Source organism: Phaenicophaeus curvirostris, chromosome 9 (genome assembly GCF_032191515.1).
Source record: "Phaenicophaeus curvirostris isolate KB17595 chromosome 9, BPBGC_Pcur_1.0, whole genome shotgun sequence".
In the NCBI taxonomy this organism is placed as follows: Eukaryota; Metazoa; Chordata; class Aves; order Cuculiformes; family Cuculidae; genus Phaenicophaeus; species Phaenicophaeus curvirostris.
Window position 1 is genome coordinate 28988957 of NC_091400.1, and position 16932 is coordinate 29005888.

Below are 16932 nucleotides of genomic sequence, written 5' to 3' on the forward strand. Positions count from 1 at the left end.
GCAAGCTGTAGTCACAGTACAGATGTAGCAATCCAGTTTGGGGTTCCTGATAGCTCCTGGTTTACTGTACACAGCAGATTTAATCAGGTTTAATCCTCAGTATTTTACTATCCCCCAAATGCTTTGTAATGCACCATCTTACTCTGCTAAACATGGAAACACGTACAGTTGTAGTCCGTTTTAACAACTCTGAACTGTGAGCAACAGAAGACTGAATCTTCACTTAGCAGCTGCAGCATTTCTATATGAACATACAAGGAGGTCAGGTAGTACTGTGAATCCTGTAACATCAAGGATGCACATTCTCATTTGTGGAAAAAAAACCTCTAGAAGAGAACATAAATTCTCCCTGAAATAATGCCCTATTCCTACACAGTCTGATTTCAATTCATACTACCGTGTCAAAAAGCTATTTGCATGCAACATTTATCAAGTGTGTTTCCTCTCCCTAGATGTAATAATGGTATTGTGCCTGTCAAAGATAGTCCTAAAAACCCATATCATAGTATAAGAGCTGGAAACAACATTGAGAAGAAAACTTAAAGAGAAGATAGGGACGGCTTCTAGGTGCCATGGGACAGTCCAAATACTGTTGGGGTTTTCCACACTCTTGACCTGCCCTCACACTGAGCCCTTTGGTGCACTTGGACCCCACAAGGATCAGACCTGAGTCTTCATAGGTCCTATAGAAACGTGTCCACCCTCCCTTAGGATGAAGAAGGGTCAGAGTTACCTCTTGTCCTCCTTCCCCCCATTGCCTTTGTGCTAAGAAGTCCACAGGGAAGGCGATGGGGCAACTTTTTAGCAACTCAGCCACAGCTCAGGGCTTAACCGCTTTACAGGAGTGAGAGAATAGCTCTAGGGTCAGACCTGCTCACACAGCTCAGTGATCAGCACTGCCATCCCAGCAACCTCCCCTGTCCTCTCTTGTTGCCCAACACGCTCTGAGGATCAAGAACTGTTTTGGGCAGAATAAACTCAATTTATTCACTGTTAGAATTAACTTAAAAACATCTATGCAGTCATTAGTGAGAGGAAAAGTAATTTCCAGCATGCTTTTAAAGATATACTTTACCTAAAACACACACAAAAAAAAAGAACTGAGATAAAAAGATAAAGTATATTGTGGAGAGGAAGGTCGTGAGTTATACAGGTGTCCCTGTAGAGAAAGGGTTCCCACTACACCCTCAATGCAGCCCAAGCCCAAGTGGCAAGGGTCTGGGAGTTTCAGCCTTTGGAAGGGATGCTCCAAACCCTGCACACAATTGGGTTCCCATCTGCCAAGGAGGATGTAGACAGAACCTCACAGCTCTTTATTCTGATTATCAGGCATGAAGCTCCCTGTGCAGAATAGAAATTTATGAAGCATATCTCAGCTAAATTAGAAAAGTTCAGCTTTAGCCCTGTGTTGGTTTTTTTTTTTCTCTTGGCTCACTAGAGCAGTCTGATCTACATGAATTGAATGAGTCAGGCCCTACTATAATTTTGTAGGATTTGCACTCTAAAGTTTTCATGAAATCTAAATCATAAGAAACACTATGTACACCCATATCCCCCCTTGGATGCATTGTCGGCATTGCTTCTTCATGGTCTTATTCTGTGGAACTGCAGGAAGCATCAAAGTCTTTCTGGTACTTTACACATGCACGTTACCTTTCTTATTAATTCTGCAAAGGATTAACATCACAACATTACCAGAAACAGAAGAAAAAGAAGAGAAGGAGGGATCAGCATTTGTGCCCAGCTGTGTAGTTCCCTCATTATATCGCATGGTCCAGAAAGTGCAACCACTATAAAAATATTAGGGGGAAAAGGGACAATATCTTCACAAACTGTGGTTCAACTTCACCACTCCTGTTCTATGATGACAAAGTGATGCTTCTGCTGAGTAACACAGTAAGGTTAAAAAGAGCAAATCTAATCTTACACGCATGCTTATTTATCTGAACACTGAAAATGCATATTGTACAGAAGCATTGATAGTCTGGAGACAGACATCAAGACAGGTTTATAGGCAGCAGTTATATCTTTATTGGAAAAGATAATTTATTTGGGTGAAACAAAACAGACAGGCTTTAGGGTTTGCAAACTCTTCTGAAGCCACAGCATTTATAAAACACAAGATCAGTTTCTGTCTAGTTGCCTTCCTTCAGCCAAATATTTTGCTGCTTATCTGAATGTTTTTATTTAAATTATTGGGTGTGATAAAAATCACAGCTTCCTGCAGAAGGCAGAGAAAGAACTGCAGCCCAATCACGGGGCCTCATTCTGAAGAGCACTTGGGCACATGTTTAATGTCATGCACTTGCTGAACTCCCAACTGTCCTCAGTGTGATATGTGCACATTAAAATTTCTTTTGTAAATCAAATAACAGCGATTTTCTGACTTAAGGTCATTATATTTACATAATATGTATTTTTCTGAAAGACTACAAAATAAAGAAACCTGTATAACTGATAGGTAAACAATAGGACAGCCTTTCAATATAAAAGTAGAGGGAAGATTAAAAAGTACATCCTTTAACTAGGATCCTGCAGCCTGATTGCAAAGCTTCAAAGAACACATTGGAGAAAACAAAGGATCATAGCCAACAAAGAGCAACCCCCACGTGTCTGTCTGAGATGGGAAAGATGACAGCATCTAAAGGGCCACCGAGCCCAAAGGAACAACGGGATGCAGACAGGAAAGATATGGGTAGAGAAAGACTCAAAGTCAGGAGAAAAGAAAAAAAAAAAAACAACAAAAACCACGAAAACCATAAGAAGAGAGCCTGGCCAAAAAAAATCGTAGGCATATAAATTGAAGGTGAAGTGTGCAGGAAACTTGGAAAAAATGGGACAAACAGATGTGCAGCCCCAGAGCAGCCCTCAGTCTGAGCAGCGGTGTGGGCTTCTGAGTAGCTACACAGGTGGGATGGCTGCTGGCACCCTCACAGAGCCTTTGGCACACACAGCCCTTGCCTCAAAGTTGCAAAACCCAAAGAATTTATCCCAGTGAGGGATACTTCACGCAGGCTCTTGCACATTGGCTGAACAAAACACAGTCCCAGATTTCCTCTGTGGTTCCAGGCCACTCATCTCCAAGCATAAGCACAGCCCTCCCAAAGAGCATCTGAGGAGCACCAGGAGAGCAGCACGACGGGACGGCACTAGAGATCTGTGCTAACAAAGGGTTTCCATCACCTTCATCTCAGTGCTGTGGCTCCTCATGCACGCTGGTATTTCCTCTCTGCCACTCTTCATCTCCTTTACCCATGTTCATTGGGATTTCTTTGAAGCCAGAACCATTAGAGTTGTTTGCATTACATTAATAATGAGGCCTTTTCTCTACAGGGACTCTTGGTATTACAGCAATATAAATAGTGTAATAATTGAAATCAGGGAATTTAAATTTCTGTAATGTGTCATGAGAGGGGAAGAAAATCAGGCCATCTGTATTACCAGAAACTTTTATTAGGCCCAGGTTTCCTATCTTGCGTGTCACGTGCACCTACTTACTCACCTACTTATTTTTGATTGCAGTGAAATTCTGTCCAGTTCTTCCTGACGCAAGGTCGTCTCCCACTTTTTCACATGAAAAACTTCACAGTCGTATCTATCTGTTTTCTATTTTCAGCCTGCACTGAAGGTAACGCTTTTGATCCTCAAGCAGCCCACAAGCTGATGTAGTGCCCTTCCTTCTTTTTTTTATCCTTAATATAAAAGATACTTCGTACAAATAGGGAGACGAGTAGATGTTATCTGTCAGGGACTTTTGTGCAGCTTAAATATTTTTCATCTGCCACGTACTTCTACAACTTTTCTTCTTTGCACAGTATCATACAAGGACTTGCTGGCTAAGAAGAATAGTTTTCATATTTTTGCTTTGTATTTCAGTTCCCCCAAGCTCTGTGCAAAACAAATTCCAAGCATGCAATATGACATCTCTGTTTAATGGCCACTGCCTCCTGAAGAAGCCCAGGCCCATGAGATTTGTGTTTACTTAAAATTAATAAGCTTTTAGTCGGGCAGTGCAATTTATTTGTCCTTATGATAAACAAAAAGGTGAATGCTCTCAGTAGCAAGTGGGTCTGGAAAAAATGGGCTGAAGTGGAAGGAAAAAAATAAAATGCCCCCTCTCTTCAGCTGCATGCCCTTGCTGTCCTGCTAATGCTGGTTTTGCTCCCCTCCCTCCTGGCGTGGGACAGGAGAGAACGAGTCAGACCTGAGGTGGTTCATAAATAGCATCATTTTTTTAACATACAGATTTACAACAAAGCCAACGTTCAACACTCTGTTAACTACCCGTTGTGGATGTGCATGCTCTGGGAGTCCCATCCGCACATCTTGTCCCACTTGTAGTTACGTGATTCTGTCAGGGTCCCGAGGCTGCCAGATCTCTTACAGCCCCAGCACCCCACAGCAGCTCAGCCAGGGACCAGCAGCCCAGCCAGGGACCAGCAGCCCAGCCAGGGACCAGCAGCCCCAGTGATGCTGCGGCAGGTCCTGATCCAGCCCAGATCACTGCCCTCTCCCCACAGCCCTGTGCCCAGACACCCTTCATGTCACCCACTTCAATCACTGATGAGTTATGAAAATAACAGAAGCTGGGGGTGAGGTAAACAAAAAAGGCTAAATTAGATTCAATTATATTACTCTTGTGTTACTTTACAAACTGCAAATGGGCAAATGGGAATTTTAAGTTGCAGTCTATCTATATTTTTCTTTGCAACAAAACACCAATGCACCAGAATAATCTTAGCGTAGGAAAGACTAATGGAACAGAGTAATCTTTCCACAAACTGAAAATGGCTAGTGGCACAGTTTGGCAATGCTGTGGAGGACAGAAGGGATATACTTTATCCACGTCCCTCCTTGTTTTCTCCAGCTTCCTCAGTTCATTGTCAGTGGGGCCCACAATTCAGATGGATCATTTCTGTCTATGGGGAAAGGGCTGAGTATACGTGGTTGCCTCCAGCACTCACTTGACTCGTGGCAGTCAGTTTTGTGGCATCTCCACAGACCTTGCTACAAGCCAACTTCTCTTATAGCCCAGGATACCTCGGGTCTGCCCTGAGCCACCAGCCCCAGCGAGCTATGCAGGAACCCCAACAGAGACACCACTGCCAGCAGGGATGTCCATCAGGTGGGAAGGAGCTTTCCTCCCCCCAACAGTCACTTCTCTCTCGTGTCTCATTTGAGGCGATACTTTTGTCAGGTGAAGGATGGTTTCTACCAAGGTTCAGTAAGAAAATTTATTAGGATAAGTCTTAGTATTTCTATCAGCAACCTTCACTCAACGTGCACAAGTGGCTTCTTGAAATCCAATGCTCCAAGTCCATCTGCACAGAGAAGGACAGGAATATTATAGAGGCTCCAGCAACATGAAGGCTGGAGCAAAGGGTTGAAACCAAGCAGTACAGAATGGAGGGCTGTACTCTCAGGCACTAGTAAGATTTCTGCTCTAAGCAGTAGTCTTAGCAGAAGGAAGGAAGACCACAAGGAAGACCCGTACATGCTATTTAGCATAATACTGATGTCACATTAAGCAAAGACAGTCTGGGAAGTATGCATCAAGAGGGGTGTGTCTATTGAATATTAAGATACTGAAGTTAGTTACCAACACAAGAGCATCCTAAATTCTGTGGGCATTTCTCCTCACCTGCATTCACAAAAGATGAATTCAGTCTAGAGATGGTGGATTGGAAAGGCTGCCAGGGGGATCAAGAAAGTGGAAAGACTGAATTACAAGAACTATATGATGCTAGAAAAAAAAAAGGTCAACTGTCCAACTACCTGGCCAAGGAGTGGGGATATGTGCTTTCAGTCCTCTATTTCACACCAGCTTTCAGCAAAAGCCAAAACATTACCCAAGATAAACATGATCTAGGCACAGATTTCGCTGAAGCCATCTTTGAGAATGGTACATGTTCTGTTTGAGATGGTAAAGATAATAAATTGTCACTTGTTAATATGACAAAAATGCAAATTACAATTAATCTAATAATAACTACAACAATGTTGCAAAAGTAAACCAGTACAAGATTTCCAGTGCATAACGGTTAAAGAATGAAAGCCCAGTAATTTGCATAGGGTCAAATAAGGAATAGTTTACCTTAAAGTCAATCATTCATTTGTCTTAAATTTTACACAAACAAACAACAAGCTGAAAACACAGACACTCTCTCAAAAGAAAGGACAAAAATCAGAAATTCCACCACACTGATAAGGTACTTCCCCTTATCCCACTAACAGCTTTAAAACAGACAGTACATAACATGCCAGACTCTGCCCTCATCTCTATGGAAGCACAAAAGTCTGTGCAAGATTTGACAGCGCATAAAATAAAAATCTTATCTCCTGCAGTAAAGTTTTTATTAGTTCAAAATCATAACTTATTTTTCAAACTAGCCCTTGCACATCCAAGCAATACATGGATTCTCTCCACAAAATCTAGTAAAATTAGTCCTTTCATGGCCTGCCTGGAAAATAATTATAAAAAAAAAAAAAAAGGCAAGCCACCTAACTAAACACAAAGTTTTACTTGTTTTCTCCCTCCTCCCCCATTCCCAAACCCAAGACCTCAGGCATTTAAGCACAAGCAACTTATGGAAAGCAACTAATTCCTTGGATCTTCTTGGGGTTTAATTTTATCTTTCCCTTCACATTGCAAAATAACTACTCGTGTACAAAACTTAAAACAATAAAAAGTCAGCAAAAGTCATTGATGAGCCTGTAGACAGGCAGCAGAAAGACAACTCCATGCATTTCTGTATTTAATTTTCTGTTATTTCTGCTTCTGGTGGAAAAATATCCTCTCTCCATCTTGACAGTTCTGTCAACTTCGGACTGATCAGTGTCTGACTCTGCAGTGTGCCCACTTGATCTTTCACACTAAGCAGCTTCATGAGCACTGACTTTTTGTAAAAGAAACTGGAGTTCAGACGCACTGACCCCCTTTAACTGAACAGCATTAAAAACATGCTTTTTACTATTTCAGTTTTATAATTCTAAGAACTATTTCCTGTCATCGCTTGTTCTTCCATGAGTTATTCCCTTCCTAAATCTAATTCTGCTGATGAAATAATCTTCAACAGGAAACAGCCCTCCCACCCCTCCCCCACGAAATCCCATAAACTCCATGGAAAAAGTCATGTGTTCAACATTTTAATATAGACATGAGGGTGAAAGCTTAAATTTGAAGGTAACTTGCTGCTCTTCTCCACCAAGGGCTCTGCAGGCAGTGTCACTGTGTGACCAGCTGAATAAACTAACGACATATTTTAAGGCGAAAGATAGAGGGGGGGGAATAAAAATAAAATGTTCATTGTGGAACATACCCCCTAAGCAGTTGGATCATCTTAATCTTCAAGCTTCTGTAATACAACTGTTGGAAGGCTCTTAGTCTGCGCACAATAAAGTGCTTTATTCAGGGAACCATATGACTCCATCAGTCATTCAAGCACATGTTTGGCACAGATTGAAAGTGAAAAGCATAGCTAAGTCGAATATTTCAAAACTGAACTTGTCTTTCTAACACACATGGTTTATATATTGGTGTAATATCTATATAACTTTTCAGTTCTCATATACGGTAATGTCATGGCTAAAGTACAAAATGATGTCTGCTGTACTAGGCAGCACTGCACTTCTTGGGAGTTAACACATGCCAAAAAGCCATTTACTGGAAAATTAAAAAGGAACTATCACACTTGACAGGTCCTCAAGAAAACTGTAAAAATAGCTTTTGTTCATCCTCATTCTTGAATATCTATTTCTCAAATCAGGATGCTACACCGCTCTTACTAGAGAGCTGCGCTGTAACAAATCCAGGACAGGCAGTTCCTTCCTCGTCATGCACCCATATCTGCCTCTTCTGTTTGCAGATGAAATATTGCTCATCATACAGAGTTACTCCCGCTGATGCAAATGCGATTAAAACAATCTTGGGAGAGCACAGTGTGATTAAAGCATAAGTAATGCAAGAAGGATTTGGGCTCTCATTATACAAAATACATATTGAAATGCACTCAAGGAAAGAAGCCAGTATATCTCAATATCCTCCCTGTTCTCGAGAACAAAATGTGACAAGCGGAGTTTTGAGAATAACATTTCCCATTGACAGCAGGAGGGGGCAGGGAGACTGCAGAATATTTCCAATAGTGAAAACCAAGCTTTATCACCATGTATAGAATTTATACATATACTATATTTGGGAAACAGCTGTCCAGCCTCATTTGTCATGTTACGTTTGACTGAGGAATTACTATTCAGGACCAGTCCAAAGACAAGGTTGTCTTTTTTCCTAGAAGGGAACATTTTAAAATATGAGAGAAATAAATCAGTGAAGCATTGAACCAGAGGGCATTTTGGCACATTGGGTGATGGTTATATATCAAGAAGTTCCCCCTATGGAAGAGCTCATAGCCTAGAGTTCACAGAAAAGGGCAAGCGGTAAATGCCAGATTCAAACCCAAAGCAGCTTTGAAAAGTGAGTGACATAATGGGTTAGGAGAACTTCTGTCCTCTTACTGCAAATCCTGTGTTATAATTGCTGCTTTTCCAAGTCCTGATGCACGCTATATAAGTTGTCCCAATCATTATTTCTCATGAAAACAAGCAGGACAGGACTAATAAAAGGTGGAAAACAAAAGGGTTTCACCCTGCCTTTCCCACAGGTATTTCCAGGATGTCCTATCTTAATGCAGCATCACACCAGCATCATTCCAGCATAGCCACTAGTGAGACATATCTGATTCTTCCTAAACCCCTCCGCCTTCCCCAAAGGATCCCAGCCCCAGTGATTCTCCTGTTGATTACAAACTCAGCCATGCACCCTTCAGCATCAGCAAGACAGCACCTAACAAAAACACTAAAGAAGAGAAAAAGTAACCCGTGCTTTACAATAACAGACACAACTAATCCACAGACTTCCAATGTCAAAGAAAAAAGTACTGAATATATTTACTTTTCAGCTATGAGTCCACATAATTACATAAAAACTCAGACCCAGAGTTCCTCTCCAGCTCTTCCTCTCCAAACCCTCAAGAAAGGCTACTTTCCACTGAATGGAATTCAAATCCACCCCCCAAAATACCATTTCCTCTCCACCTTTTAAAAGGACAGTACAATCCTTTTTTCCAGTTATTTACTAGCTTTCCCCACTGAGCTGTATTAAGGGATGTTCCTTCCTCTACATAATCATCAGTAAAAGGAATTATTGAGTGGGAGTTTTAGTTGTGCTCGTCACATGCACACAAATCATTCATTCAGAGGTTCTCAGGGAAATCACACTGAAAACATAGCAAATCCAGCTGAGGCAAATTTTAGTATTAATTTAGGTAAACATGCATGAAAATTGATTTGTAGTTCTTTCCCAAGCCTAGCAAATGAGCTATTGGGCTGGGGAGTTAATATCCATCATTTGTTTTTGTTTGGATGGGGAATACCTGCTACTCATATTACACAACAGCAGAAAAAGAAAAATTAACTGCACCTGTACTAGTGCAAGCTGTCACTGATGTTTATCTTCCTATTTTTTGAAACATGAATGAACATAAAACTTAGAGTTACTTAATATTCTCAAAGCCATCTCTCCTGCTAAAGTTTATGTGGGCAACCTTACAAGTACTACCATAAGCACTGGATCAGTCCCGATCTCCTGAATTCTACGGACTTTGTCAGGAGATAAGTAACAGGTGTAATGAATATTTTTTTTTTTATTGTTTCCTCAGGGCAGGAAGAACACTCAGGATATCTTCCCAGGTCACTAATGCTCATCTAACCTACACATCCTCCAATCCTGTCAAGCATATTTGAAATGAATAGTGCAGAACATAAACACCAGGTTGTACAAAGAAGCCAGACCCATCAAGGTGAGACAATTTATCCCAAGTGATGATCAGACCCACAAACAAGGAATATAAACACAAAATAAATAGACAAGTTTCTTTCTAACATGTGAAGAATGTGTTCATCTGATCAATGGTTTTGTCACATCAACCTCGTGAATGCACGGCCCTTCATCCCCAAGCTAAGCAAATATTTCACATTCTAGCTCCAAGTCATGAAAAGCAGCAACCACATTCCTATGAGGTGTGAAAAATTAATAATACAAACTGTAGTGATTTAACAGTGGGGCAGCATTTCCAATTAGATGATTTGGTTTATCAAGTAACATTCTGAAACACCAATGCCAACATCACACTTGATACCAATGTAGTCGCAAGGTGTTATGTGACACTAAAAAGAGAAGGGTCAACATCCAGGAGCAGGGGTCTCCCAAGAAACAATGCTTTCTCTCAGTTAATGTGATCCTTCCATCAGAAAGATATAAATTTAACACAATTAAAGAACTTTGCTTTGTATTAGTGAGAAACAATAGGACTGCCCCTTCAGACTGCACTGTTTTATCAAGAATCCACTGCAACCTACGCTGTGGAGGCACCTAAGGTAGCCTGAGCAGGACTGGACACTGTGTGAGATGCAGGGGTGGAGAAAGCCTGCTGGTGTAGCACAGACTGGCTGTATAAATGCAAAAGTATTTCAGATCTAATTGCAAACACCCTAGAAATGTCACTTACTGGTTTACAACTCTCACAGCACAAATCAAGACAAACTCCACCCCATCAGCCCTCAAAGATGCAGTCTCCATTAGTCAGTCTAGAACAGGAGGCTTGGCAGCACCTCAAGTAGAAGCCGGGCTGTTAAACCACACTGGACATGCACAATGGCATCTTGGCTTGTATCAGAAACTGCGTGGCCAGCAGGTCCAGGGAGGTTATTCTCCACCTGTACTCGGCACTGGTGAGACCACTCCTCGAATCCGGTGTTCAGTTCTGGGCCCCTCACCACAAGAAGGATGTTGAGGCTCTGGAGTGAGTCCAGAGAAGAGCAACGAAGCTGGTGAGGGGGCTGGAGAACAGGCCTTATGAGGAGCGGCTGAGAGAGCTGGGGTTGTTTAGCCTGGAGAAGAGGAGGCTGAGGGGAGACCTCATTGCTCTCTCCAACTACCTGAAAGGAGGTTGTGGAGAGGAGGGTGTTGGCCTCTTCTCCCAAGTGACAGGGGACAGGACAAGAGGGAATGGCCTCAAGCTCCACCAGGGGAGGTTTAGGCTGGACGTTAGGAAAAAATTCTTTACAGAAAGGGTCATTGGGCACTGGAACAGGCTGCCCAAGGAGGTGTTTGATTCACCTTCCCTGGAGGTGTTTAAGGGTCGGGTGGACGAGGCGCTGAGGGGCATGGTTTAGTGTTTGATAGGAATGGTTGGACTCGATGATCCAGTGGGTCTCTTCCAGCCTGGTGATTCTATGATTCTATGTTGCCTGCTCTGCCACCCCGCTCTGGCCGGATCCTGCTGCATGCCTGGCAAACAGAGCTTGCTGCTTGCCATCAGCATGCAACACCGCAGCCTTGGAGCATAAATGGTACTGCCCAAAAGGATGCACATGAATACTAAGCAAAACAAAGCCCAGCTGGACTCCTTAGACAATTCGCACTGGCAATGTGAGATATGTTAGAAGCATAGGAGCTGCTAGTGATAAATCTGTCAAGAATACGATACGTAAGGTCTGAACAAGGCTGGTGGAGGACCAAATAAGCCTTTACATGAATTCAGCCTTTTTAAAACAGAATTTCATGATCAATAGCATCAGTGGCAGCTGACAACCTGAGTGGAAGTAACAGATAAACACAGCCCTGATCCACTGCAGTCAGTCACAAGTTAGAGAAGTGCCACCAAGGCAGCCTCGGCTCTGCGAGCAGGGTGAAAGGCAGCCCACAGTGTACCCTGTCAATCGTCAGTTCAAGGAAGCTCTTGCTGCTGGCTGGAGACCTTTCCAAAAATCTCAAGGAAAGAAAGAGATGAGATGCCCGACAAAACACCAGTGAACAACCCAGCAGCTCCCCAGTGAGCAGAAGAGTTAATGATGTGAAGATGATTTGAAGAGTGGGCATAATATCCTCAGCTGGTGTATTTTGGCATGGATCTGTGGAGCCCCATGGACAGTGACAGCTCATGCCAGGCTACCTGCAGGGGACCTGATAGGGATAATTGTCAGACAAGAAGATGATTATACACAGACCGTAAATATCTGCCATAAACGTTGGAACACTTTGAAAGCAGACAGTATTTGAAAGTGAGCTCTAAAACACACAGTGTTTGGAGAGATCAGGTTCTATGATTTATTTCCATTACAGCCAATGCAGTACCAATCAGTAACAAAAATAAAATCTGACAGAAAAGTTATTTTAATTGAAGGTAAAGAATTTTGGACTGCAGTTTTAGGATTTTCCTTTTTCTGCTGTTCTTCCAGCTGATACCTAATATCTAAAACGATTTAAGAGTTGCCCCCCACAGACAGATTTGAAGTTTATATACCATCACTTGCATTGTCTGCTCTGCAGATACAGAAAGGCCTTGACGATGCAGAAAGCTTATAGAAATAGAGATTTTAAGGCACTGATCTACAAGATTAGACCTTATCCTACTAGATACCCTCCACCAGGATAGCAAAGTTACTTTTGGTTTGTTGAGGCTGGTACCTCAATAAGTTTTCTTTTTTGTTCATGAAGTCCCTTACCTAATTACCGTAATAACCAATAGCTAGCAATACTGAAGACTGGAAAAGGCAATCTTAAAACCATAAAAACTGGAAAGGAAACTCATGCTAAAACTGAGTGGCAAGGCTACTTTTAAGTTGTCTAGCTCATAATCTGATAATTTCTGTTTAATATCAGAGTTGTTACTAGGGCAGTCGCACATTATGCATACCTCAGGTCACATTTCAAAACTGGTTTTCAAGGCATATCATAACTTAAGCTTCTCTCTTAATCACTAAGCATATGTTTATGCATAAATTAGGATGTGCTGGCAGCACCTCAGATCACTAACACCAGGCCCAGAGCAGGCACAGCAGTAAAGGCAGCTGAGGCAGAAGTTGCAGAGCTTCGTAACACCCAGTGGAGATGAGTGCCAGCACAGCTAAGAGGACTTTTCATCACTGGGCAGCTTTGCTGTGTCTAGAAGCACGCAGCTATAACTTTCAGCACCTCTGAGACCAAGAAAGCAGCACAAGCTCTGGCAAAGTTAAAGCTGTTCTCTACTTCCACGAGTGAGAAAAAAGAAAAAAAGAAAAAAAAAAAGGAAAAAAAAAAAAGAGGAATTACAGGAGAGGATGCTCACTGAGCGTTATGGGAAGAAGACAAGTAGAAAAGACATAGGAAGGCAAACCTAAAACGCAGCTGAGCTGCAAGGTTCAGCAAGCACTGCTGCTGCTCAAGCTTAGACATCTAAAGGAGGGCACCATAAAGGTAAGCAGCTGACATGAACTTTACAGAGAGCTTAATTCATCAGTGCAAACATAACCTTAGAGCTTCAGCTTGGCTTTTAGGGGATCCCAAAACACAGGTAATAGGATTTCCACCTCCACTTACCACTCTGTTCTCTTCATCTGTATGCTAGATCTGTCACCTATGGTTTGCCACCTTATTTTATTGTAGATACAACTACTTCGAGATACGCTCATTTCTTCATTTCTGTCCAATCTGAGTGCCTGAAGCGTCTTAATTTTAAACTTTCCTGGATGAGTAGTCAATGTTACCCCCTGTCCTAGGGCACCTCCAAAACACAGAGGGACCTGGCCAGCCACAGCGTCATGCTTGCAAACAAACCTAGTCTCAATCCATGCAAAGGGAAGAGTCACAGGGGAACAGGGGACCTATATCTCCTCATCTATTGAGAATTTCTGCAGCTTTTGTCCCCAGGGTGCTAATTTGGTGTAAACAGAAATGTTGACCAAGAGAAATCAAGACCCCTTACAAAGGTGAAGCAAAGCTTCAACCCCTGTTCATCTTTTAACAGAAATTCTGGGAGCTCAATTAAATGCAACAACTTGCTCTGTCTGCCCTAGGATTTCCACACACTGGCTGACATGGGATAAAGCTTATCTCTGTCTTCCTCTTAGCAAGTCCAGAGTCAAAGTCCCAGTGAAAGTCACTGTGCATAAATTTGGAGGCAAGGAAACATTTACAAAGCTTAAAGTTACAAGTTAAAAAAAAAAAAAAGAGAGAGATCCAAGACAAGAGTTTGTAGTAACACATAATGACACGTGCGCTCTTCAGCGCTGTGACACGTATTTATACAAGAGAATCCCCCTTCCTCTCCCATGTGAAATATGCACTGTCAGCTGCTGCTTCATGAAAAGGACAGGGCCTGGGGCCCCCCGCGACTCCTGAAAAAGCCCCAGATTTGCTGTACAAAGAGCCAAGTCACTTTTTGAAGCCTGTTTCCCCATCTGTAACGCGGATATCGCGGAGCCAGCGCTGCAAACCAGCTGTAAAACCGAAGCCCCTGCTCCCTGACTTTGTGCTGACTTTGAATGAACGCAGGAGCAAATAAACTTTTACTCCTCGAGGACGCTTTCACCGTCAGGATTTGGCTTTTTTTTTTTTTTTTTTTTCTCTTTCCACATCATTCTTCCCGGCGGGGAGCAAGAGTGGGAGCTCGGAGAAGCTGAGCTCAGCCCCAGCCGCCGGCAACGGGACCCTGGGGGGAGAAGCGCTGCCTCCATCCCCCCGGGACCAGCCTCCTCCTCCTCCTCCCGGGGCTGGGATGCCCGGGTTCCCAGGGCTCGCAAAGAGGAGTTTTCCGGGGAAAAGGCTGCACAGAGGAGCCGGGGTTCCCCCTCGCAGCCTCCCCCCATCCCCGCGGAGGAAGCGAGAGCTGCCGGGTGCTGCTTGTCCCCCTAAAACGGAGCATAAGGGTGAAAAGGCATTTCGGAAAAAAAAAATATAATTGTGCATAGCGTTAACTTACCTTGGGCTGCGGGTGATGCTAAGAGGAGCCAGCTGAGGCTGAGCAGCAGCATGGAAAGCCGGGCTGGGGGGTGCGGAGGAGGGAAGAGCTGCTGCTGCTCTGCCTGGAGACGCTTTGACATCTTAGCCCAGACTGAGGGAGACAAACTTTCATCAGCTGGGGCTGGAGAGCAGCACCATAATATACAGTTACAGAGAGGAGCGAGCTGGGACTCAGGATGTGAGAGATTTCCTGCATGCAGTTAACTCCAAAACCCCTCCTGCTCCTGCTTGAGCTGCTGATGAGTTGGGCTCGGCTTTCTTCGGGATGGGGGGGGGAAAGGAGTTGTTTTGTGGGTTGTTTTTTTTTTTAAAGAGGTTTGGGGTTGGGTTTCATTTTTTTTTCTTTTCTTTTCTTTTTTTTTCTTTTCTTTCTTTTTTTTTTTTTTCTTGGCAAGGAAAATGCTGTTGACCATGGTAATAAAGGAGCAGCCTGTCAGTGCTGGCTTGTGCTCTCCATGCTCCTTTACCACCCCCCTCTATGGGGTCCCCCCTTCCCTCCCAGCATCGTGGGGCTCCGGGGTCCCCCCTGGCCGCTGAGGTTCCCCCGTTTCTGCTGCACACGCAGCCCTGGCTGCGTCCTCTGGAAAGTCATCTGCATACGTTAGAGCTCGGGGAATATTTATTGGTTTCATAATTATTTTGGAGTTGTTTCTGGTGCCTCTGACTTATTTTATATTTTGTGGGTTTTTTAAAGAAAACAAAAAACAAATAAACAGAACACACCCACAGAGTTGCCAGATGCATTTTTTAAATCTTCTTCATTCAATTTACTATTACTAACTGCCTTGGAGTATAACAAAATACAGATTATCTATTTCTTAATGTACCACACCACTAAAATACATAGAAAGCCCACATGTTGCACAGAAAGCTGCAGGGCAGTAGAAAGAAAGATCCTACTCCTGTAAATCCTCACAGAATAAGGTTGTGTAGTTTTATTTTTAATTTATTAATAGTAATATAATTATAGAATAGTTTGGGTCAGAAGAGACGTTAAAGATCATCCAGTTCCAAGCCCCCTGCCACAGGGAGGGACACCTTCCACTGGATCAAAGGCTCAACGACTCATCCAACTTGGCCTTCCCAAATCTCAGTGTTTGGATGTTGGTACTTACTTCTGCAGATTGACCCATATTCCACGTGCATGAAAAAGCTGGCAGAACTGACCTAATACGTGTCTGTACACCAGAAGGAACATGAAATCCAACTTTAAAAAATTGATTTTGGAACCACAGGTCTGGGTCTGTTCTGGAGCAGGGGCTGGTAGTTTATTTGCATTTCCCCAGCTCAGAGACTGAATTAGTGAACAAAAACTCGATGGATGCAAAATGCTGGCTGTGCTTCCCACACCAGAGCCCTGCACTGTTCCAGCTTCAAGCTGTTAAGAGCATCTCTGAACCACCTCGGGTACAGACACATCCCCAGGATAACAGTGGTAATGTCAGGTCATCTCCACACAAATAAACCCGAAGAAGAGCTGGAAAGGTGAAGCATATGCAGGAAGGCCTCTAATTGGCTGCTTTTCTTTACAGTTAAAAAGTACATTTTCAGATCTTACCCCTCTGCCCCAAACTAGACCCATGGGCTCATGTCCAGTTGCCCTGAATTTTGAACTCCATATACACTTATCCCTCAAGTCTCACTTCAGGCACACACATTTTCTTCATCATACTCCTTCCAAAGAAACATCTGTCCTTGCAAGCAGTCAGGGATTATCATGTATGTAGCTTTAAATATCCAAATGCTAATTTTTCCCCACTCACCCATTATCAATTACATTTTAACAACTATAGTCAGCAAAATTTCAGCCCTTAAAATATAAAGTAGTGAACTCTATCAACTATCTCATTAAGGACATGGATAATCCACACAGCACATTGGCCAAAAATATTAAAATTCAAACAGACAATTTATTTGTGGAAGGTCACAATAAAATCCATGCAGACATTCTTATTCTTTGAAGGTATTTTCCCCATTAAAAAAATAAGTCAAAGGGAACTAAAGATTTTCAAATAGAGTTTTGATAATACTACACGGCTTCTCACTTAAATGGTAGTATTTTTATTTTGAGTAAAAATCTTGCCTAATGGAGAGTA

The 16932-nt window shown here is 42.7% G+C and overlaps 1 protein-coding gene across 1 annotated transcript in view; it reads right to left on the reverse strand.

The window, feature by feature from the left end:
- ADAM12 (ADAM metallopeptidase domain 12) overlaps window positions 1-15065 on the reverse strand; it is a 183633-nt gene extending 168568 nt beyond the window's left edge. The window contains exon 1 of the mRNA XM_069864168.1: window positions 14796-15065. Coding sequence (XP_069720269.1) covers window positions 14796-14916 — 121 coding nt within the window. The 5' untranslated portion in view covers window positions 14917-15065. The remainder of the gene's footprint in view (window positions 1-14795) is intronic.
- Between the last annotated feature and the right edge of the window lie 1867 nt (window positions 15066-16932).